The sequence below is a fragment of the Mustela putorius genome, unplaced genomic scaffold (assembly GCF_011764305.1).
Source record: "Mustela putorius furo isolate JIRA1106 unplaced genomic scaffold, ASM1176430v1.1 tig00003834_pilon_pilon_pilon, whole genome shotgun sequence".
Lineage (NCBI taxonomy): Eukaryota > Metazoa > Chordata > Mammalia > Carnivora > Mustelidae > Mustela > Mustela putorius.
Window position 1 is genome coordinate 27,999,177 of NW_025421987.1, and position 25,574 is coordinate 28,024,750.

The following is a 25,574-nucleotide window of genomic DNA, read 5'->3' on the forward strand; positions in this document are numbered from 1 at the left end:
TAATTAAAAAAGAGGATGATTCTGCATTGGACTGTTGCTGGGATTAAGCAAGATAACCTAAGAGGGCGCACCATAAATGTTGTGTTTTGAGGTGTTTTGTTTTGTTTCGTAAGTTTTATATATGTAAACCCTCTCTACACCCAACATGGAGCTGGCACTCAGGACCCCGAGATCAGCCCTACGCTCCTCTAAGCCAGCCAGGAGCCCTCACAGCCCTTTTTTTTTTTTTTTTTTTTTTTTTTTTTTTTTTTTTCAAGAAAACACAGGAGATCCAGAAAGACCAGAATGAATAAGCCGGCTCGCTTTAGCTGTAGTCACACCCTGGTCTACAGAAACCTTACAAGATTCCATCAACGTTTGCAGTGTGGTGCCCCCATATCTCCCCCACTTCTCTGGACCATAAATCCTAAGTAAGCTCTAGCTCTAACCAGTCCCCCATAAACACGCAGTCCAACCCTCCCCGCTCTTCGTTCAAAAGCGACTCGCAGATTATGTCACATCCACTTCCGTTTCCAAAATGGCCTCTTTCCACTTTCCAAGGCCGCTCTACGCTGCTGCCTCGTTGGCTAGCTCCGAAACTCCATGGTTGCTGGGCGGGGCCGTGACGTCCTTGGCGTGGCTGCAGGGGAGGCCGCGGCGGGGAAAATGGCGGACGGGAAGGCGGGAGAGGAGAAGCCTGAGAAACCGCAGCGAGCTGGAGCCGCCGGAGGTGAACACAACCCCAGCGTTGCGGGCTGCGTGGGATACTCTGGGCCTTTCTTTGAGGTCCCCGGGGTGGGGGGTGTAGGAAGGGGGCGAGAATGGGCGGATCTGGCGCTCACCCGGCCAGGTGCTGGGCCCAGACGAGACCCGGGCACGCCCGACGCGGCCCTTTGAGATCCGGGCCCACATCGCCTCCTTGCCGGGGGAGAGCCGGCCACTGTCCGTCACCTGCTGGCCCCACCGGAGGCCCTGCTTCCGAGGAGAAGGCATATGGGTACCAGAAAGGGGGACGGAACTCGGGGTGGGACCGGGAGCGGCAGCGCAGGAGCCGCTACCGCCACACCGGAGACGCACAGCCCACAAAACACACGCGCACATACACAGTGGGAGTCACCGAGCAGTGGCTGCAGGAACTGGGCGCAGGCCGAGTTTCCGACGGTGCTGGCTTCTCAGTTATACCTGGGAGTTACTGGGCTTCTCCCTTTTCGCCGAGGAGGTGGACCTCGGCCTTTTATTTTCAAGCTGAATGCTGACCCTGTAACGGCCCGAGTCGAGATGGAGGAAAAGAATGCCTTTGCCCGCCCTCCTGTTTAAACTGCGGGGTCTAGGGTTAGGGTTTGACTGCCTTTAAAGTGCCTGCTTTTTCTGAGTTAGGCTATTGCTAGCTAACCTCATGACAGATATTTAGGTGGCTTACTAGGCTAGTGTGACTTTTCCTGCATTTTGTTAGATGCGAACTCAGGTTACAGCTATCTCCATTCTGTATCCTCCACCCCCGTACATTTGGGCCTTGTGCGTGAGGGGAAAGAAGCATCTCTCCAGCCCCCCCACCCCCCGCCTTGTAGGAACAAGGCGAGTCACTTAACACGTGCGAGGTGATCATAATATCTTTTTAGAACGTTTTAAGTATTACTCTCTATTCTGACTCCTTCAAATCTTACACCTGAAATTATTTAGTTTGAGAAAATATCGAAGATTAATAGCATATGAAGGCAGTTATTAGGACGTTACTAACATGACGTTTAATGTGAATTGCCTTGGGAACAAAAACAGAAAAACGTAACGTTCAGTTACTTAATTAAACAGCAATTTAAACCGTATAGTACTATCTCATTAGGGTTGGGTTCCTCCCCCCCAAAATCATCTGAGGTATTATTGAGTAAAATGATAAAAAACTAATAGTGTGAGGAAAACCAAAGATCTGTAACCTAAGGAAAGAATCTTAACTGTCTTTCAGACTATCTTTTAACTTTGTAGAATAGCTTTTTAAGTGTCTTGAGAGTATTGAAGATGTGTTTAATGTGTTACCAAAATGTACCTTAAGTGTCAGCATAACTGGACTGTGTAATTTATCCATCACCCTTTCAGTTAGGGGTAGTTGACTCTAGTGTGACTGTTGATGTTTCTATTGTAGCATGTTTTTGTATGCGGGGTGGTAGTATAAAGTTAACTTGGATGATATCAAAAATTACGGTATCCTTTGTGGTGATTTAAAATAAGTAGTCCTTTCATAACTTTGTCGTAATGTGCCTTCAATGTGCCTGCCTTAACAAGAAGATAGTGCTGTTGCATATAAATCGATTTTGAATGTCAGATAAAAACATGTAATACTGTGGATTTGCTGAATTGCTAATTTTGTGGCAAGTTGGCACTATTTTGAAACACTCTCAAGTTTGTCTTACTGAGCTGATTTTTAGCTCCTGTTGAACAGTCCAGTAAGTTGGGAGTGTAACTTTTTGTAAGTAGTTATGAATGAATTTATGTCAGTAAGAGAAGCTATGTACTTGAACTTGTTCTCACCTTAAAGAGGAGGATAATGCTAAAGATAAGGCTTTGGGCAGATTTTTATTCTTTCTTCAGCTACATTTTTGTGGCTCATTGAAACAGAGATCTTAGAAAACTGTCCATATCAAAATCATGACCATCTTGTGCTATTTTAAGCTGAGAACTACTTTAATGAAAGTGACATTATCCCAGCCACTAAGAGGGTCTTGAATATGTTCTCATTTAAGCTGAATACAAATGGATTATGAAGGATAGATCCTTATGGACTTAAACTTTCTTATTAGGTACTTTTTTTTTTTTTTTAAGTAAGGTAACTTTGTCCTCCAAGGGCCACCTTTCCTCTCCTGCTACTCAGTGGAATAGAAAAAAAAAATGCTAGTACCATGTATCATTTGATTTCACATTAACTACACACTTTGTTAGCTCAGAGTGAATGCAAACTAGATAAAAATCCCTTTTATTAAAATATTCCTTGATGAAGAATCTAGTACATTTATATAATTTTATGCATGTTTTGCTATAAATTGTGATTCTCTTATTTTTAGAAAACTGATCACGTATTTACTCATTCTTTAAAATATAAGCCATGTTGCTAAGAATTTTCACATTGCTAATCCATGGTCATGTAAAAATTTTATTTTCCGTGGTCCAAAATACAAAGATCCCATTAAATAAAATAATTCCCATTAAATGAAAACAACAGTTCTTGATTAAAAGCCCCCAATGCTAAAGTGTAGTACATGTTGTATTTAAAGAAAAACACTTTAGGGGCTCCTGGGTGGCTTAGTAGTTAAGTGTCTGCCTTTGGCCCAGGTCATGATCCCAGGGTTCTGAGATGGAGCCCCACATCAGGCTCCCTGCTTGGGGGGAAGCCTGCTTCTCCCTCTCCCACCCCCCGCTGCTTGTGTTCCCTCTCTCGCTGTCTCTCTCTCTGTCAAATAGATAAATAAAGTCTTTAAAAAAAATAAAAACACTCTAATGTACCTAGAAATTAAGGCTCATATTTAGTGACTTATTTCAAAGTTCACATTAGGTTGAAATAACTTTCTGATGAGCTCTATATAGACTTGTAGAATCTGTAATAACAGTCACATTGATGATAACGTAGATTTTTCCATTTTCATTGCTTACTCCATTTGCTTTATTTCCTAAGTATTTTGTGTATTTTATTACATAATTGTTAGAGGATGATTACCTAAAGATAAAATAAAAGCTCCAATCCATCTGACACATTGAGCCATTTTAGGTTAAGTAATGAGTACTAATAGTACACCCACCTTCTTTCTTCACTCCTTTTCCCCTCATCTCTTCTCTGAAGTGTGGATATTTTCAAAGCTATTATGTATTTACAGTGGCTTAAAAAAAAAAAGAAAACCCCAACAAACTTCTTTAGAGTTGAACATAGCTAGTTATTTACTATGTCCAAAAATAATTTGCTGGATCTGCAATCAGTCATGTTTATTTATTTATTATTATTATTATTTTTAAGATTTTATTCATTTATCAGAGAGAAAGAGCGCACAAGCAGAAGAGGCAGGCAGAGGGAGAAGCAGACTCCCCACTGAGCAAGGAGCCCCATGCAAGATTCAATTCCAGGACCTAGGATCATGATCTGAGCCTCAGGGAGACACTTAACTGAATGAGCCACCCAGGCATCCCTGGAATTAGTCATGTTTAGAAATAAGCTGTTAGACATAGTATGTTCTATTTCCAGAATGGACCTGAGATGTGGGTGGTCTTAATAGATTGCCTCTTAAGGTGACAAGAAAGCGGTGTGAATAAAATTGAATTGCTTCCAGTTGATTACTTAATTAGTGGTAGTTTTCCCAAATCCCCTGTTCATGCTGCCTTTTCTACAGCAGTGTCTATAGAAATTTTCTCTTTAGCATCGTGTGATTGGGCAGATAGTATTGTGTTCCATATATTATCACATACTAACTCAGCCAGTTGTCACTCTTAATGGTATTAATATTATAATGAGATTAATGTTCTTCATTTTGTTTATTATTTATGCTTTAGTTTTTCTAGATTCTTTGTTCCAGAATTATTTTCTGGGTAAAAGGAGACCTAGAATTAAGAAAAGATAGGTGGTTGTTTTTTTTTTTTTTTAAAGAACTGGAAATCTTGATTAATTATGTGTAGCTCTTAGGTCACAGTTCAGAGAACAGAGTATATTGCTGTCAAGACTGAATGTTCTTTATGCCATTTGTTTTGATGTTTTTCACAGTTTGTGTTTGCCCAAAACTTGTTCCTTAGTGTATAGATTGTTTCTTTATGTAAATGCAGTGCATTTTCTATATGTTTTTATGTGTTCCCATATATAGAGACTGCATTTTCAATTTTAGTCAGTCACAAAGAAATAGTTATCATTGTTTAGGTTCTACAGTAAAACTCATACTTGATTAAAACTGTAAATATAATGCAGAATAAAATTTAAAATAATGCTTTTAGTTCTATACTTAGGCTTTGAAAACACTAATGTTGTCATAATACAGTCTTTTTTTTTTTAAGAAATTCTAAATTAACTTTTTTAAAGATTTTATTTGTTTATTTGAGAGAGAGACCATGGGGGGTCAGAGGGAGAGGGAGAAGCAGACTCCCCACTGAGCGGGGAGCCCAGTGCGACTAGATCCCAGGACCCTGAGATCTTGACCTGAGCTTAAGGCAAACACTTAACCTACTGAGCCTTCCTGGTGCCCCTAGAAATTCTAAATTGATTTCTGTATTTCAGCTATTAAATATTGATCTTACATCCTTCAAGTGCTTTTGTAATTGCATATTTAAATAAGTAAATGGCACTTCCAGCAACTATTCCAGTGCTGTCTTTGTCTCCTAAGGAAATCCCAAAACATCTAATCCTTCTTAATTCCTCCCCTACATTTTATTACAGCTTTCACCCCCTTCCAAAGGGAATAAAGAGTTCTGTTATCTTTCCTCTAAACAAAATTAGATGTTCTGTTCAAAGTGCTTATTAATCTAGAGACCTCATGATTTCAAAATTATATAGATTGAGAGCTCTCATTTCTGGATATTTTAATCTGTTACTTGTCCATCTATTTGTGTTTGATTTTGCACTTTTCCCCCCATTCTAGTTGTTTGTCCTGTTAACTGTTGTCAGGGCTATTGCTTAGAGCATCTTCTCTTCATAAATAAACTGTTTAGCAGAAAACATTCTATAGGGCGAATTGGGGAAAGAAAATAAAATTTTTAGTCAACCATATTTCTGTGTTACCATTCAGTATGTTCTTAAATAGCTTTCTAGTGTAAAAGACCAAAGATACTCAAGATGCTAACTTACTTTGTCGCTGATTAATACAAATACAAGCAAAATCACTGAAAACCATCTTGTATTCCAAATTTACATATGGCTTTATTTGAAATTTTAATGAGCTCATCTTTCTTTCTTGAGAAAAAGTAGAAAAACTGATTGTTAAAATAGGTGATAATTAAGGTTTCAGAGTAAAATTAAATCACATAAAAGGGAATGACTTGATGTCTTCCTTCAGTTTCCTTTTCAACTCTAAAAATTGTGTGAGAGGTACGTGAGGAGCACATCACTCAAGAAACTTACTCCAGGCTGTATTAACATTGTAGTTCTGGTAATAAGCCATTCATAACTAGGTATTCTGTATAACTAGTAGTACATAATTGAAGAATGTCAGAATTTATTAATCAAATGTATTGTTCTGTGATGTGACCAGTTACTCACAACCTAGTTTGTGTAGAAGAACTTACAGACCTTAATTTCTGAAAAGCAAAATCCCACAAATGATTAATTATATAACTTTTATAATAGTGTTTAGTTGAAGGGTCTTAGATTTTGTGAACTCTGTGTTTATAATTTTAAATTGCTCTGTATTTTATGCTAGTTAATTCATGGGAGCCTCTTCTACTGCCACACAATCTCAGTTCCTGCTGTATACTCTAACAAACAGTGGAAGAGACTGTTGGGTCAGTAGGTGACAACTGCAGAGGTATCTTCCTTATAACGATGATTTTTGAGGTTGCTGCTCCCATCAATCTGCTCAGTAAAAATAGCTCATCTTGGTAAGTTGTTTCGACTTCACCAGGACCTGAAGAAGAAGCAGAAAAACCTGTGAAAACTAAGACTGTTTCTTCCAGTAATGGAGGGGAAAGTTCCAGTCGCAGCGCTGAGAAGCGATCAGCTGAAGAAGAAGCTGCAGACCTCCCAACAAAACCTACAAAGATCTCCAAGTTTGGATTTGCCATAGGTAGTCAGACGACAAAGAAAGCCTCAGCCATATCCATCAAACTTGGATCAAGTGTGAGTTGTTATTTTACCTGTATGATGTTCAAAATGGGACTTAAAAATTTGTTTCAGGAACTTGCTTATAGGGGATTATGGAAAATTGAGTCTAAAAAGGTACGTTAGTGCGTGAACTTACATGTAAGTATTTAAGAAGTTACTAGCTCTGCATTCAAGAATGATGTGGCTATATTATAACTCCAGAAAACTTTTTTTAAAAAGGTTTGGAATAGGAGAAGGAGTAACTATATAAGCAATATATGATTTATAAAGTAACAGCTTAGAATTTTTCCAAATTGAGCAAAAACTCTGAAAAATATTTTCAGAAAGAATTTATTTTTCTTATCTTTCAATTCTGGTAATATTAAAAATAATATCTGTAGAAATCAGTACTAGTGAGGTGTTACTTAATAAGAACATCCTATTACTTTGGAGCTACAAATGGACATTGAGCCATGTTGTCCTATTAGGATCAACTTTTGAGTCTTTGTTTTAAATATAAAACTTGAATTATTAATAATTTTTAACCAAGGAGTATCTGGAAAGTTTTGAAATGCTAGATTGAAACATGAAGTTTCTAGATTTGACTATTTCTGACCTACAAAAGTGACAATTTCATATGTTCCAACCACATAGATCTTTAAGAAAAAATGCTTAGTGTATTATTGTTAGCTTTAGAAAATAGTTACATTCTTGTATAAGGAAAATAATCCTGAAATTATTAAGATTATTGCTTTTGAATTGTTTATTCATATCTGTTCTGTGAAAATTAATGTTCATTTACCAGATGCATATAGCTTTATTTGTGTGTTTGATGTTTCATTCAGAGACCTTAAGGATATAATGTGGATCAGGTTTCCGCCAGAGTCCGTGTGTTTGAGTTACACTTCTGATTTTAAAAGAGCTACCATTTCTCAGAACTCCTACTCCCACCCTATGTTGTTTTGCCTTTATTTTCTTCCTTTCTTTAAAAAATGGATTCTGGACAAAAGATATGCAGCTTTTAAGTTCATTACTTCATGACTTTTCTTCCTATTTGAGTGATTCTTTCTGTTCAGTTTTTTTTTTTTAATGAAGTTGCATAGACCAACTGCATAAATATTTGCAGGATTTTTTTGGTAGCCATTAAACATGTATTCTCATACACACCTTCATATGGATGTTACTTTTGATAACAGGTTTTTCTGTGGTCAGCACACCCCTAAATTAGATATCCAAATCCCTACTTTTTCTAAATCATTAACATGATTTAGTAATTGTTGATCATTTTAGATAGGAGGATTTTGTTGATAAAACCTATTCAGTAAACCTTTTAAATCTTTGGAAAACAAAAACCTGTTTTTATCAGGTAAACTTTATTATAAACAGGGTCATCTTGGGGAAGTGAGTTTTAAGATAGGAAAAATAGTTGAAACTATTGCTTTTGATTTTATGATATGAAAAGGCAGTTGATCAACAGGCACTTACTTGTGTCATCTGTTGTATGTACATCAAACACCTGATGTATTTAAAAGAGTAAAGGATATTTCTAGAGGCTCTATGCATAATCTCCAAGTTAACATTTTTATTCCTTCAAAAGCAAACATTTATAAAAAAAGCATTTGTGTTCTAGAAGAAAGAGTGCTTCATTTTGTTTCAGTAGATCAGAGAAGTTTTCACTGATGAGGTGATGTTTGAGTTAGGTTTAACTGTAGACAGGAGGCAAAGGGCATCTCAGATAAAAAGAGTTTTGTGCAAAAGCAGTTTAGATGTGAAGCCATTCAGGAAGTTGTAGTTGGAAAGTGGTATCCAAATGTAGGGGTAGAAAGCCCCCCAAATAAGACCACAGAATGGAATCATAAAGGACTTACATAATATAGTTTTGTTTTATTTAAGTTCTAGCAGAGCTATGGGAACAACACATTTTCATTTTAGAGATAATCATTCTGGTAGCATTATAGAGGATTAGAGGGAGGAAACACAGAAGGTGGGGAGATGGTATTTCTAACAGTAGTTGAGACAAGTAATGCTAAGGGGCCTTAAGTGTCAGTAGTTGATGGGAATGCAGAGGGAGATGCGGGAGGGAATGCGGATAGAGATTTAAGCAACAAGACTTCACAATTGAATGCAAGTTGAGGAAAATGTTTTCTGGCTTAGGTACTTAGAACATTGTGAAACTAAAGTACCCATTGGGGCTCTAAGTGGAGCTATCCAGGAGGCGTGTTGCATCCTTTTTGGGGCAGACATAGGATTTGGAAGTTAAAACTATGGGAGTGAATGGAGTTGACTAGCAAAGTACAGAGAAGGAAAGGAAAAATCCCTAAGGATAGAATCTGGGGTGCCTGTCATTTAAGGGGGGATCAGGAGGAAACAAAGAGGGATCAAAAGATCAGAGAATTAGAATAGCCTCTAAAAAGCATTGTGAAAGAAGTCAAGGTAGGAGTGTTTAAAAAAGTAGCTGGTGATTAGAGTCAAAAGTGGTGCACTGGTTATTGGTGACCCTGTAGAACCAAGGTCACCCAATTCTAGGTGAGAAGCCGTGGGGCAATGAGAGGAAACCAGATTGCAGTAGTTTGAAGATAAAATGGATGATGAGAGGATGAAGATAATGTGGACAACTGAACTCAGAAACTTAGGTTAGATTGAAGAGAACCACGTTTATAGGCTATAGGGCAGAAAGCTAACCAGTAGAGAGATGAGTCTTGGTGTCTTTTATGTTCTCAAGGCACACTGCAGTTCATTTTTTGTTACTGTGGTAAAACACTACTAATCATTTTCTTTTACCTTTTCCAGATACCCCTTAGCTAAATGATACTCTTTATCCTGACTAGAAAATGTTTTACAGGATGAAAATAAATGGACACATAATTAATAGAGATAAAGCTACCCATTGATAACCAGATTTTTAAAAACAAAAAATGGATTTCTTTGAAGTTTTTTCTGAGTTCTTTACTATAGGTTTCTATGAAAACATAAAATCAAGTCTTTTAAAATAAGTTATTTGTATCTTTAAGCATGCCTGTAAAAACATTACATGATACGTTTTTTAACATTATGTGATACTTCTTAATGTGTTTTTTCTTCAGAAGCCTAAAGAAACTGTTCCAACACTTGCTCCAAAAACCCTTTCAGTAGCAGCAGCTTTTAATGAAGATGAAGATGTAAGTCAACAACTAGTTTTATTTTACTTTAACCAGTTCTTCAAGGAAGATGTTAGTGGCTAATTATAGGTTGTATTAATGGTACTAGTGAATTTTCTTTGTAATTCTGAATAGTTGTGTGTGTGATGTCTACAAAATCTGCATATTTCTATTGATTTTATTTTGTTGTAGGATTATTTAAAATACTGCCTTTGGGAGCAGTCAAGTTAAGAATCAAATCAACAAGGGCTTCTGGGTGGTTCAGTTGGTTAAGTGTCTGACTCTTGATCTTGGCTCAGGTCTTGATCTTAAATTCATGAGTTTGAGCCACACACTGGGCGTGGAGCCTACTTCAAAAAAGAAAAAAAAAGAAATAAACAAATGCTTATTATGAACAATAGTGGTACACATATGTGCTAGGACATATGTAGGGTCCAAAACCAGAAATTAATGCTGCTGTCTTTAATAATTCTGTAGTTGGAGTCTTCAGTGGTGAAATCATGCATGCATTCAGCTTTGAAAAGGCAGCTGTAATGCTTTCTCTGGTATCCCCAAGAAGAATAACTAATAGTGCAGGTGATTCTGCTAGAAGTCTGTTCAATAAGCAGGTGTTCCAGAGTGAGCATGAGTTGCTCATCTGCTGTTCCCTTAGGCAGTCCTAGTTTCCTTATGCCTCTCACAGTGTCCCTCTCTTATGCTTATCAATAACATATGATGTGGAATGTTAAGCATCATTTTGACTGATTCTTCTCTTTGATTTCTGACTTTAGAAACTAATCCCCACTTAAAATGTGACCCCATTGTATAACAGTTAAGTATTAACAGGGTACATGAGCAATTGCTCCCAAAAGCAGTATGGTTAAGAATTAATACATTCTGAGGAGCATATTGTAGACTGAAGTGATTGGGAAGAATATATAGAGAAGAAATAGGAGTTGCATACCAAAACATTAGGCAGCGTTGTGACAAACCTAGGACTACTTTTATAAGTTAAGAGTTTTAAGAGCAGTAAATACATGGCAGCTGCATTTGACTGGACTGGAGATTTCTGTGGAGAAGTTTGGGCAAGGATGACTATGGAATGATTGGAGCCCAAATCAGGTAAAGGATTACTGTAGTTATCAATGTGTTCTTTGGACTTACTCATTTTACACATTGGAGTGATTTCTGTACTTAGGCACAGTGAGATTATAAAGATAAATCAGACATGTTCCTCTAGGAATTCAGACTAGCGGGGCATAAAATAGTACAAAATAAAAATCAAAAGTATCTGAAGACATAAAGTGGTATGGAAATTCAGGGAAGGAAGAGAATCTGAGTAACTAGATGCCACAGCATGGAAAGACCATGACTACTAGACTGGCAATGGGAAGACGTGGATTCTTTTCCTGTCTTGTCTAGTTACTAACCAGTAGAAAACCTATGAATAAGTCACTTCACCTTTGGGAGCCTTAGTTTTTCAGCTATAAAATGAAGACTCAGTTTAAATCATGTATTTTTAAACTACTACTCAGAGTTCTGGGATTCTGTGGAAATGTCTCAGGAGCTCCTGTGGTGTTAAGTGATCCCTAACAAGCATGACTCTAGTCTACTGCCCTCTTTTTCACTCGTAGCTATTTAATCTGTTTTATACTTAGGGACCCAAATAAGATTTTATTGAGGAAAAGAGTATTTCACCCCCTCAAAAAAAGTTTGAAAAATACAAATTTAATAGTATTTAATGTTTTCTGTCATCTCTAATATTCTTAAGAGACTAGGTAGCTCTTTTTTGGTATGTATAGAATGTATGAGGGAAGGACATTATAGGAAGAAGGGAACAGCATATGCAAAAGACGGGAGGCTGGAAAAGCTCCTGCATCATAGTACTAGTTTTGAACACCGCACAGTTTGGACATCTTTTCCCGTAACTTTATCTTCCCTATATTCCTGTGAATCATGTAATGTAGTTATTCCCATTCTGCAAATGGAGAAATTAACAAATTGATGGTGAAGGATATAAACTTTAACTTGTCTCTTAGATAAAAGAATGTGTGCTTGGTTTTTCCTTTTTCTGCAGATCACAGTTAAGTAACCATACTAATATATATTAGTATGTTGGACAATGAGGGCATCCATTTAATTAATTTTGAAATTTAAAAATATATTTTTAGTTGTGGTCTCCTTAGTCTCCTTTAGTTTGGACAATTCTTGGGTCTTTCTGTTTTATGGCATTAACGTTTTTGAAAAGTTCAGGGCAGTTATTTTGTAAAATGTCCTTTGAAAAAGAAAGGATACATGAAAATACATAATTTTTTAAACACTCCCATGAGTGTTAGCATCCATTGATTATTCCTGGCAGAATCTGTTATTATGAATGTTTGCCAAATTATGATTTTTCTCATTGTTTTACCTCTTTCACATTTATTGTCTCTTCCTGTAAGGAAGAGCTTTCCCTTATATATGTATGTGTAGGTTTGTGGATTCTTTATTCTATAGGTAGTAATGCCCAAATTGTCTCACATTTGACCAGGAGAAGCTCCTTTAGTCTAGATCTTAAGGATACTCTTTTTAAAAAGAATATTTAGGGGTTCCTGGCTGGCTCAGTTGGTAGACCATGCATGTAATTCTTGATCTCAGGGTCATGAGTTAAAGCCCCATGTCAGTCGTGGTGCCTACTTAAAAAGAAGCTCACCAGTAAAATTTATACATAAAAATAGACCTAAAATGAATTTAACTTATGTATCTTTTTAACATCTTTAGAAGTATGGAAAGAATGACCTTTAAAGATACTTTTTAGTAAAAGAGACATTTTTAGAAGGAGCAATACCGGGACGCCTGGGTGGCTCAGTTGGTTAAGCAGCTGCCTTCGGCTCGGGTCATGATCCCAGCGTCCTGGGATCGAGTCCCACATCGGGCTCCTTGCTCAGCGGGGAGCCTGCTTCTCCCTCTGCCTCTGCCTGCCATTCTGTCTGCCTGTGCTTGCTCTCTCCCTCTGATAAATAAAATCTTAAAAAAAAAAAAAAAAAAGAAGGAGCAATACCATAAAGTTGTTAAGAATCTTTGCTTGGAACACTTTCTTTTCTTTCTTTTTTTTTTTTTTTTTTTTTTTTTTTTTTAATTTATTTGACAGACAGGGATAGAGGGAACACAAGTAGGAGGAGTATGAGAGGAAGAAGCAGGCTTCCTGCTGAGCTGGGAGCCAGATGGGGGATGGGGGAAGGTGGCGGAAGGTGGCGGCTCCATCTCAGGACCCCAAGATCATGACTTGGGCCACCCTGGTGCCCCAAGAATCTTTGCTTTGGCATCCAGCTGTGTTGCTATTAGCTTTTTAACTTTGGACAAATTACCCTTGTTTATCTCATTTTAATTTTAAAAATGCAAATGATGATAATTATCCTTACCTAGTAGGATTATTAGGGGGTTTTTTTGTTTTTCTTTTAAAGATCTGTTAGAGAGTGCAAATGAGCTGGCACATGCATGAGTCAGGGGAGGGGCAGAGGAAGAGAATCCCCAAGCCAACTACACCCCCAGCCCCCAGTGAGGAACCCAACTCAGGGCTTGATTCCACCACCCTGAGATCAAGACCCAAACTGAAACCAGGAGTCTGATGGATGCTCAGTGAGCTGAGCCACCCAGTGCCCTGAGGATTGTTAAGGGTTTAAAAGAGAGCATATTAAAGCACTTAGCAAAATGTATACCACACAGTAAACAAGTGGTTTGAGTTCTAGGAGGTCTATTTATGCAGAGTCAGCACACTTGAAGATCTGTGTTTCTTTTTAAAATGTAGTTAAGGTAAATACTTTTCTCCTTTTACCAAAATTTATAGTATGGAAAATGCTAGAAGACTTCAATACAAAATTCAGTATTATTAGTTATCAAGTGAATTTAATAAACCTGTAATGTATCATCTTTTTTTTTCCTCCTCCAGAGTGAGCCAGAGGAAATGCCTCCAGAAGCAAAGATGAGGATGAAGAATATTGGAAGGTATATATTTGTTTATAAAAATTGTTAAGAATGATCTTTTAAAATGAACTTTAGTGTTTAGGCTTTTCTTGCATAGTTGGACAAAGTAGTTTTGTTTTGTGAGCTATCAGTGATCTTATTTTCTGTCCTGGAAAGGGAAATTGAATACCTTATTGAAAAACAATAATTCTAAGGATATTTCTTTTCAAATACATATAATCTTTATTTTCTTCAGACATATGTGAGAAATGTTTCTGATCTAAAATTTAAGATTTTTCAGTATTAAAAAAAAGGCTTTCACTCATTCACCTGTCATATTATTCTCTACATTTAATCTTGATGGTACATGCCCTTTTTTCCTTTTGTAATGAAGGTGCCAAATACCAAAATAAGACAAGTGTTTTGATTTTTAATTTTCCGCCATGGTTCTTTTGTCATGGAAATAACATTAATATCAAGTTAACATAATGCCTATTTTCTTTGTATACATAAATAGGTAACTTAGAGGCTAGTCAGAAAGTTTGGATTTAAAGCAACTCATAGTTTGTCCCCATTTCTGCCAAATTATAAACTCATAGACAACCAGGTCCATATGCAAGCATCCATTTCAGACATGGGGTCTAGGATTCAAATAGGAACAGTCCCAGTGACTGTCTACGTACTTTCCTTTCATACTGGAACCTAAAGTAAGAAATACATCTGACTGTAACCCAGTTTGTTTGTTTATATATTTGAAAACATATCAAAGAGGTAAAATTGAAACAAATCTATTACAGACAGTGAACCTTTTTATGTGTTATTAATATGTCTTCATGTTTTTCTTCTATTTCATTTTTTATAAATGCTGATGGCAAGCCATCAGTTGATTTCATGACCCTGTTAAAGGGTTTCAAGCAACAGTTTTAAAAACTGTTGTGGTTGCCACCCTTAGCTATATGTCAGAATCACCTTAAATGTTAAACAAGTTGGTCTCCTCAGACCTACTGAATCTGAAATTTTAGGACTGGGTCTTACAGAAAGGATATTAAAAAAAAAAATCTTTAGGGGCTTTTGATACTCAGCCTCTGTTCATAATAGGTACTAAACAAATATGTTTTGAATGAAGTAAAAACATGACCCGAAAGGCTTTATGTAACTTTTAAATAAATTTCATATCTTTTAACACAGGGATACACCAACATCAGCAGGACCAAACTCCTTCAATAAAGGAAAGCATGGTTTTTCTGATAACCAGAAGCTCTGGGAACGAAATATAAAATCTCATCTTGGAAATGTCCATGACCAAGACAATTAAATGATGTGTTGAAATTGGGGTGTGGGGGTGGGTGTAAAGTTAAAAGGAACAGTTTCCTTTTTTAAAGAATGGTATAAGACTATCTTTGGAGCCGCCTTTTTTTTTTTTTTTTTAAAGATTGAGTGGTACACTAATAAATGAGAGTTTGAAATTAGAGGTAATTTATGTTTTATATACAGATTTCAAGACATTTGCTAATTTTGTAGTTTCATGTGATTAGTTTCCAAAGGTTACAGATAATAAAAAATCAGAAATGGTACCTTTCTAAGAATTGCATATTTTTTTAGACACAACTATTAGCACATTAAGAGGAACGCAAAAAGTTATCGTCTATTAACCTGCAAGCAATTACTCTTAACTCCCTTATTAACCTAAAGTGTCTGGCTCCCAGGAACAGCCTTATAGAGAGGGAGTATTGTATTGGGAAGAAAATGTTACTGACCTATGACTGAAAAAAGTACGTTAGATAAAATTAAAATACGGCTTTTTTCCCCCCTAATGGGCATTTGTTTTGTTTCAAGTCATTGTAAACTAGATATTGCATTGCTATCAGTTGGTACAGATGCTTAGCTCTTCAAAAAAATTTTTTTAATTTTATGTAAATTGTTGAGTATTGGAAATAGCCCACTTCACTTTAATGGGTCTTGTCTACCTTAGTCTTCAAAGACCATTTGCTACCAAAGTAAATCAGTATTTTGAATGTGCTTCTCTTGGTTTTTGTTACTAGCTAGTTCCTGTAAGCATTTCCACCAGATCTTGAGGCAAATCGTAAGGAAGCTGTTTCTTTTAAAATACAAACCACCACCAAAAATTTAAATGTACATAATACTTAAATATTTGGCTGTTTTTATTTTTAAAAGGTAGAACCACCAAAAAACAACATTGTATGAAGATGAAAATGAGAAAGATGCACTTGCTATAACTTCGTTTAAGCTTAATTTAAGTTACTAACTTGTGAAAGCAAATTTGATTTGAACCTAATGCAAGAATTATTTTAGTACAGTAATATGGTTTATTTGAAGTGTATACATATTAACCAGTGGCCTCTCAAAAGCACATTTTAGGTACCGAAGAAAGAAAATGCATCTTTAAACATATCTTATGGATTCGTTGACACATATATGTTGTTAGACCTATGTATTCTAGGGTTTTTTTTTAAAATTCTTGTATAAATTATTTTTTAATGTGACCGTTAAATACATCTTTAAAAGCTTCGTCACAAATAAAAGAAACAGTATAATGATTTCTTTGAATACTCCTGCAGTGCTTAATTTGGAGGCAGCTTCAGACTATTTTATTGGTGGTAACTACTTGCTGAGCTCTTTTAATAGGTAATAACTCCGGAGAAGCAGCCTGTATATATATATTCCTAACATTTTGTTCATTTGCATTTAAGTTTAGAGTAAGCCCCAAGTAAAACAATGGAAATGTATATAGAACTATTAGTTCTTACATGATTTAATTATATCAAGATACATGAATTTAACTTGCTTTAATGTAGGCAAACTTTCCACTTTTGTCCATTTTACTGCTTATGTTAAAATAACATCCCTCTCCTACTTACTCTTTTCTTGACTCAAGTGAAATATTAACCTAAGGTCAAGATGGGAGAGAAACGACTGAGATGAATGTCTTTACTAAAATACCAATAAATTTGTCAAACTCAATAGTGTTCTTATTTTCTATTCCATGTAATTGTTGCTGGGTTTTTTGTTTTTTTTTTTTGTTTTTGTTTTTTAATAAAAAAGAAGAGTCAGATGTTATGATTGTTGCTCTTGCCCAGATTGTTGGCCAAAGTAATGAGAAATTTAAAATTATTATTATTGGTGTCTACCTAACTTAGCACATAGTTCTATAGCATTATAGTATCTGGGGTTGGAAAAGACTTAATCCACATCCTCCCTCTCCTTCACTGCCAAAGTGTTTCTGTCCTGTGCTGTAGAAAATCCTGCCAAGGCATATCTTTGAAAATCCTTAAAGTATTAGGTTAGAAGGTAGTGTCTACCATCCATTGGCTCCATTTCATGTGTTCGAAATAATTTATATGGCTGCTGCCCAGTAGGTCAGGTCCTAGTAAATAACAAATTGAGCTACATTTTAGAATTAAGACTCATTCCAGTTTCAATAATTACAAATGAAGGCTGTGGGTTTTCAAATGTTTTTCTTAGATCTCGTAATCAAGGTTAGCTTCACTTAGTGTGGAGGGAAGTTACTTTCCTGGTCATGTGAAGGTACTTCTTTGAATTTTAAACTTCATTCAGACTTAGAAAATATTGTGAAAGTATTACAAGGTATTTTCATGTTCTCCAAATGTTATTCTTAAGTAACTATAGGACAATTGTCACAATCAGGGAATTAACATTATTATAATACTTTGCTGTATTACTTTGTATTTTGTCCTGCAGACTTTTTTCACATTTCACCATTTGCTCCATTACTGTCTTTGTAGTCAAAGATCCACTTCATTATCCCACATGGTGTAGTTGTTACCTGTCTCTCTTTAGTCCTTTAATCTGGAACACTTCAGTGTTTGTCTTTCATGACGTTAGATTTTTTTAAAACGATAGGGCAATTATTGTAAAAGATCCTCAGTTGGGGGTTTGCCTGCTATTTCCTCATGATTAAATTCAGTTTATAAATTTTTGGCAAGAATAGCACAGAACTGATGTGTCCCCAGAGTAGCAGCAAGTGCATGATTTAATTTGTTCTATTGCTAGTAATGTTAATAATGATCACTTGCTTAAGGTGTTGTCTGCCAGATTTCTCCACTGTCAAATTACTGTTTTCTTTGTAATTAGTAAGTATCTTGGGAAATTCTTGGGACCCTGTTTCTCATACTATTGGCCACTAATAGGGCAGGTATTCATTTTTTTTCCTGAAACAGTTGTTAGGATAGTATTTGCCAAGTGATGGTTTGCTATTCCCAACATTTCTTCTGCTTTTAGTAGTTGAAATTCTGCTATGAGAAAGCCCCCTCTTCATTTTTTATTTATTTTACTGATAATAGGCCTGTGTATCCTTATATTATTCTTTAGGTTACATTATTTATTTTGTAGTAAAGAATGTCTCAGGCTTGCCCATACAAACCCCTTCCATGTCTTTTTGATGTCTCTGTCCTTTTAATACTTCCTTCATTTCTGGCACCAAAATATACACTGCACCTATCTTGGATTTTCTCTTTTCCAGCCCTGGAATTAGTGATTTCTCTAAGCATCCATGGTTCCTTCTAGAAACAGTGGTGTTTAGAAATCAAAGTCAGTACTAGATGTGCTCATTGATACTGAGGTACCATTGTTTCTAGCCTGCTTAACAGAGCTAGAAAGTATCTGTAATGTACACATCTATATTTATTTCTAGATCAATATGTATGTGTGTATATGTATGTATATATTATATGTACATGTATTTCCATTAATTCATATTGCTATTTCCCCTACCAGACCCAACACCAGAATTCATTCTAGTCTTCCTGTATTTGAAACTTACCCAATACCAAGAAATCCACTGTAATATGTTTACTTTTATTTGCCAATTTCTAGAATACACATAAAGTACTTTAATAATTACTAACCATACATTTACCAATGAAAAAACAGCCTACCAACCTGTGCAGTATTTGTGTATAGTTCCTTTTTTTTAGTCTTAAAGTTCATAATCAAAATACTGTTTTACAAAGTAATGTGGCTTCTTTTCTGTTACCCTTTCAGTATGGTTATGCTACTCATTTGTAATGAAATTAGTTAACTTGTTTTTGTTTGTATTTCATAATGAATGCTGCCCATTCTGTGCTAATTTTCATGGGTTTTTTTTGTATGTAAAATACTAAAATAGTTCTAAAAGTTGGAACTATACAAAAAGTGTGTAGTTTCTTTCTTCCTATCTTTCCTAGCTCTTTCTCTTTCTCCTAGCCTTTCTATCCTGTTTGCACCTATCCCCTATAGGTAATCTGTTTCTAGTTTCTGTTTTATCCTTCCTATGTCTCTTTTGAATAAATAGATGAGTGGTTACTCCCCCCCCCCCCTTTTTTTTCTTACATGATACATAGCATGTTATAGTTAACTCTTTTATATTTTGGTGGTTTTTTCCTACTTTACAGTAAACCCTGGAAAATACACCAGTTCATGGAGGTTTCATTCCAAAAACATTTTTAACAGCTGTGTAGTGTGAATATACTATAGTTTATGCAATTACTCTTCTATGTATGGGCATTTAGGTCATTTCCATTATTTTGCCATTGCAATGCTATAATTGAATAACCTTGTACATGTGTATTTTCATACTGTTGCAAGGTATCTTCCTTCAGGTAAATTCCCAGAAATAGGATTTCTGAATCAAAATATAAGTGTATATGTACTTCTGTTAGATTTTGCCAAATTCTCCTCTGAAAGGGTTGTACCAAGTTTGTTTTCCCACTAGAAAAAGAGTGTGCCTCATTTCACAGCTATGCCAACAGGATGTTTAGGTCATCCTTTAAAATTTTTGCCAAATCAGATAGGTAAAACATGGTATTTCGGATTAGTTTTGATTTGCATCTCAAGCTATGAATGAGGTATGGTATCCTCTATATTTAAGGGCCAAGGGCCATCTGAATATCTTAATGAATAGTCTGTTGATGTCCATTTCCATTTTACTATGGGTTTTGGTCCTTTCTCAAATTTTAAGAATTCCTTATATACTAACTCTTTATCTTTGATATGTTACAGTTTTCCCAATTAATTGTCTTTTGGCTTTTATTTCAGTGTTTTTTTGTTTTTTGTTTTTTTTGTGTGTGTGTTTTTGCAGTGCAGAAAGCTTTCATTTTTTATGTAGTAAACCCATTAATTTTTTATTTTATGTTAATATTTAGAAAGCCTTTCTCTATACTGATATTACAGAGGAATTTACCCATGTTTTTCTTGTGTTTTTGTATTGTTTCATTTTTTTAAAAAAAATTAAGTAAGTCGCTACTAATTTGAAGTATATTCTTGTGCATTTGCGAGATCAGGATCTAACTTTAGTTAACTGATATCTTTGTGATAATAAGCCATCATAATCAAGAATATTTTGCCTTTGTATCTTTCTGGGGTGTTTTTTTTCTCATATAGGTTTGACATACTGTAAGCTTAGTCCTCAATACTTTATTGTTATTGGAATGAAGTTTTCTCTGTCACTGTGTGCTGGTTGTTTTAGGATATGAAGGCAATTTCTGTATGTTAATTCTGTCTTGCTATCTTACTGAATGCTTTTATTGAGTTTTATCATTGTTTCTCTAGGATTTCTCAGGTATATCATCATTCCACCTGCAAATAGAATTGGGTTTACTTCTTTACCAATTTTTGTGCCTCTAATTAAATTTTCTTGCCTAACTATATTCCTTAATACTGCTAGTACAGTGTTGAATAAGAGAAATAACAGGCACTCTTGCCTTGTTCTTGTTCTCAGTAAAAATGTCTCCAGTGTTTTGCCGTTAAATAAGATGCTGGCTTTAGGGCTAAACATATTTTAGCATGTTAAAAATATCCATCAGTTCCTATTTTCTGAAGTGCTTTTTATCAGGTATGGGTGTTGGATTTTGTCAAAGGCCTTTTCAGGATTATATCAACAAGGGAAAACTAATACAGACGGTCCCCACCTTACCAATGGTTTGACTTCTAATTTTTCAGCTTCATGATGGTGCACAGTGATAACACGTTTGGGGCACCTGTCTAGTGGCTCAGTCAGAAGAGCATGTGACTCATCACAGGGTCATGAGTCTGAGACCCATGTTGGGTGTAGAGATTATATTAAGAAATGTGTATATTATATATATTACACACACACGCACGCACACACACACATTCAATAGAAACCATACTTTGAATTTTGAATTTTTTTATCTTTTCCTGGGCTGGCAGTATGCAGCAAGCTACCTGTCAGCCATTAGTTAAAGAGTAAACAATACACTTAAAACTATTCTGTACACACACAACCATTCTTTTTTTTTTTTTTTTTTAAGATTTTATTTATTTATTTGACAGAGATCACAAGTAGGCAGAGCAGCAGGCAGAGAGAGAGGGAGAAGCAGGCTCCCTGCTGAGCAGAGAGCCTGATGTGGGGCTCAATCCCAGGACACTAGGACCATGACCTGAGCCGAAGGCAGAGGCTCAACCCTCCGAGCCACCCAGGTGCCCAACCATTCTGTTTTTTTGCTTTCAGTGTAGTATTCAATAAATTACATAAGATATTAGACACTTCATATACAGTAGATTCTGTGTTAGATGGTTTTGCCCAACTGTGGGCTAATGTAGGAGTTGTGAGCACCTCTAAGTTAGGCCAAGCTAAGCTCTGGTGTTTAGTAGGTTAGGTGTATTAAATGCATTTTTGACTTAACTTTATTTCCAACTCTAGTGGATTTATGGGAATATAACACCATCCCCAGTCAAGGAAGATCTGCATAAAGATTACTGTGAGAACTTTCAGGTGTAGCAGAAGTAGCAACTGCTGGGACCATCTACCACCTAGGGCATAGGGAGTAAGTGAACAAAGGAAAGATCTAACATTTTAGAGGAGGGACTCAGAGGCCAAATTTCAGATCTTTGAGGAGGAGGTGTGGCTGCTGCTGGGAGGAGCAGCATACCAAGGTGCCCACCATCAACAGTGAAGACAAATTTTGGGAATCCCTGATTCAACTGCATGACGAATCCCTGGTAATACGTACCCTTCCACCCCCACAGGAATCATTGTTGGCTAGTACTAATTGTTGCTTTTTGTTTGTATTTATTTATCTATTTATTTACTTCTTTTCATTGTCCTATTCTTTTCAAATTTCCTACATTGATCCTACATTACCTGAATCATTGGAGAAAGGGGTGGGAGTAGAGGCATCCCTAAATAAGGTGAATTAGGTTTGCTGTCATTCTAGCATGTCTGAATTAGATATGTGAGAACTTTTCTTTTTAAAAAAATATTTGTCAGAGCACAAGCTTAGGGGAGTGGCAGCCAGAGGGAGAAGTAGGCTCCCCACTGAGCAAGGAGTCCAACATGGGACTTGATTCCAGGACCCTGGGATCACAACCTGAGCCAAACCCACTGAGCAGCCCAGGTGCCTCTATGTGAGAACTTGCTTAGACCAAAAGCTTTGACCCACATCACATCACAGTAGATAACCACTTAATTATTGTACATGGACACAGAAATAATTCATAGCTGTGTACATTTTTTTATGTAGTCCAAGAGTGGTGTTACCCCAAATCTTTTTTTTCCTGAAGGTAAATCCTCTCGGAGTACTTTATCTGCAGTATCCATTGAATTCACATTGCTTAATATTAAAAAAAAAAAAAAAATAAGAACTGTTGTGTACTATGTAAAATACAGAGGATAACCACTATAACTTTACTGCAGGAAAAGTTACCTGAACTTTGCGCCTCTCACTAATTGGTATATCATCCAAATGCACCACAAGTCGCATTTCACTGGGAGCTATTAGTACTGTCCTGATTTCATGCTGGTCAAACACCTGGAGTTGGTTTATTTCTGCTTCTTGCTTTCAGAATTCCATAACTAAATCATAGTTGAGTTTAGGATAGATCAATAGAACTGTGAATTTACCCACATAACCATGCCTCAATAAAAAACTTCATATATATATATATATATATATATATATATGCATGCATATTGAGAGTGAAAAGGTGTATCTGTGGGGACAGAATGTATGGGAACTCTACTTTTCTGCTCAAATTTGCTATGAACCTAAAACTGCTCTTTTGAAAAAGTTTATTAAAAAAAAAAATCCAAGACGTGAGCAGTGGTTTAACTCAGTCACAAAGTGTCTCTCCACCATAAATATAATACTCAGTTGGATATAAAACCCCCAGAATATTCTAACACTACTGTTTTGCTCTGTATGAATATTAACTGTGTATAAACATTCATACATATATAACTATATAAGCAAATTTCTCAAGACAGGATTTCAGTATAGTTATACTCTCAGAGGATCACTTGGAGGGGAAAAAAGTCACTTTTCCCAACTTTTAAACATTTTTTCTCAGGGTACTTGGGTGACTTACTCTGTTAAGCGTCTGCCTTTGGCCCAAGTCATCCTGGGGTCCTGAGATTGAGCCCCACGTTAGGCTCCCTGCTCAGTGGGGAGTCTGCTTCTCCCTCTCCCTCTGCCCCTGCTTGTGCTCTGTCAAATAAATATTTTTTAAGAAAGCACTATTAAAAAAAAATTCTCATTCTATTCCATTTAATACTATAGCAGGCATTGGCTATGTGTTGCCCTAAGGAAGAAAATTAGAATCATCGCTTTTACCAGAGACGTTACACTCTCTGATAGGAGTAATTTAAGACAAAGCAGCTGCCAAGCACTTGGTTGGCTCAGTTGGGCAACTGCCTTCATCTCAGGTCAAGACGCCAGAGTCCCAGGATCGAGCCCTACATCAGTCTCCGTGCTCAGTGGGGAGTCTGCTTCTCCCTTTCCCTCCACCTCCTCCCCCTGCTCATTTTCTTCCCTTCTCAAAGAAAGAAATAAAATCTTTTCTTTTTATCTTTTCTACTTTCTTTGTTGTCCCATTGGTGGTTGAGTAACATATTGTTTAGCCTTCATGTGTATATGTTTTTTCTAGCTTTTCTCTTATAATTGATTTCTAGTTTCATACAGTTGTGGTCAGAAAATTACTTGATACTATTTCAGTCTTAAATTTATTGAGTCTTGTTTTATGGCCTAACATGTGATTTGTTCTGAAGAATATCCCATGTGCACCTGAAAAGAATACTGAAATACTGAAAATGATTGGAAAGAGGATCAACTTGTAGGATAGATGAGTTGTGCAACGAAACCACTGAAAATTGTAAAAACAAATATAAAAGCAACCATTTAAAGTATCTTGAAATGGCTAAGCACCAAATGAAAGACATGTGTTCGAGAAAAATCATTTAAGAAAGGCAACACCACCTCATGAACAGAGACAACAGTGGTCAGAGCCTCAGTATTCTCAGCTCACTTTGCCCCAGGTAGAACCTTTGTTTCACGATGGAAGACAGGAAACGCCACCTCTCAACCACACATAACCAGCCTTAGCTCAGAAACAGACAGCTGGGGGCAGAGTAAGGAAGACTGATGTCTTGATCCTCCCAGATAAATAGCCCTCTGACTGGGAGCCAGTGGGAGATCAGAGTGGTGTCTCCACCTCACTGAGAGATGGTTGGGGAAGGAGAGGTTTTGTTTGAAACACCACAGACTTTTACATACAATTCATTTATGGCAAGACCCAGAATTCACACAGACCCCACAAGTGAAGAGCTCAGTCCCACAGGACTACTGCAGCTGCTTCAGATGCCAGCTGCAAGTCTTGGATTTCCCTAAACCACCCACTCTTCTGCCTGACTGACTACAAAGTTGGGAGCTTCTATGGAGCTTCTCCTTTGATAATTTAGTAGAACAAATCACAGAACTCACTTAAAGTGTTATACTTACAATTACAGTTTTATTATAAAGGATACAACCCAGGAAAAGCCATGTGGAAGAGACCTATAGGACAAGGTCTGGAAGGCAGGAGCACAAGACCTTCTATCCCTGTGGTTGGGGTGTGACACCCACCTAGTACAGCTCTATGTTCAGCAACAAGGAACTCTCACAAGTCTCTAGGTTTTGTGGGCATGATTAATTAATGAATTAGGAGCTGGAGAACCCTCCCCTCTGGAGATTGTGGGGTGGAGCTAAAATTCTAACTCTCTAATCACATGGTTGGTTTTTCTGGCAATAAGCCTTCATTCTGAAGCTATCTGCCTCACCATGTTAATTTCAGATTTTCACTCTGAGATGGAAAAAAAGGATGCCAACTATCACACCAACTAAACATTGTACTGGAGGTCTTATAGAAAGCAATAAGGCAAGCTAGAATTGGAGAAATAGAACTTATTTCCAAATAACATAATTGGGTACGGAGAAAGTAAAAACTAAATAAGGGAATTTAGAAAGGTTGTTGGATAAAAGGTCTTACTTCCTATGTCAGAAAATTTTAAACATTTCACCTTTTAGAATGTTTTGCTGGAGCTTTTTGTGGACAGATTTTGCCCATTGCATAAAAATGTATCTAATATATTTACACAAACTAAAACATTGACTTACATAAGTGAAGAAATGTGTTCGTGGAGTGAAAATTCAGTTAAAAAAAGATACCAATTCTCTCCAAATGGATCTAGAAGTTTGATGCAATTCCAGTGAAAATGCCAACAGGATTTTACTGTAGAAATTGGTAAATTCTACAATTGGTAAATTCATTATAGAATTTATAGTTAAAGAATATGCAAGACAATCTGAAATAAGAACAAAGTAGGAGGGTTTACTCTATCAGATATTAAAATTACTATAAACCTACAGTATTAAGATAGTAGTAGTAGTCGCAAGTACTATAAGGATTTAGTATTGTTGCAACTTGGTATTGCAAGGAATTTGTGCAAGTGTACAGAAATAAGCAAAAAAGCAGAATAGATTCCAAAA

At 36.4% G+C, this 25,574-nt stretch overlaps 1 protein-coding gene across 2 annotated transcripts; it reads left to right on the forward strand.

Moving 5' to 3' along the window:
• Positions 1-578: 578 nt before the first annotated feature.
• Positions 579-16,776, forward strand: LOC101672513 (PEST proteolytic signal containing nuclear protein). Of its 2 annotated transcripts, XM_045088276.1 has the most exons (6): positions 603-709; positions 6,357-6,534; positions 6,610-6,772; positions 9,820-9,894; positions 13,781-13,836; positions 14,983-16,776. In XM_045088276.1, exons 2-6 carry the CDS (start codon positions 6,479-6,481, stop codon positions 15,107-15,109), a joined length of 477 nt encoding a protein of 158 aa, XP_044944211.1. In that variant the 5' UTR covers positions 603-709; positions 6,357-6,478; the 3' UTR covers positions 15,110-16,776. The 2 variants fall into 2 exon arrangements, with proteins under 2 accessions (XP_004772032.1, XP_044944211.1); XM_004771975.3 differs by lacking the exon at positions 6,357-6,534 and having other exon boundaries at positions 579-709; positions 6,558-6,772.
• Positions 16,777-25,574: the final 8,798 nt, after the last annotated feature.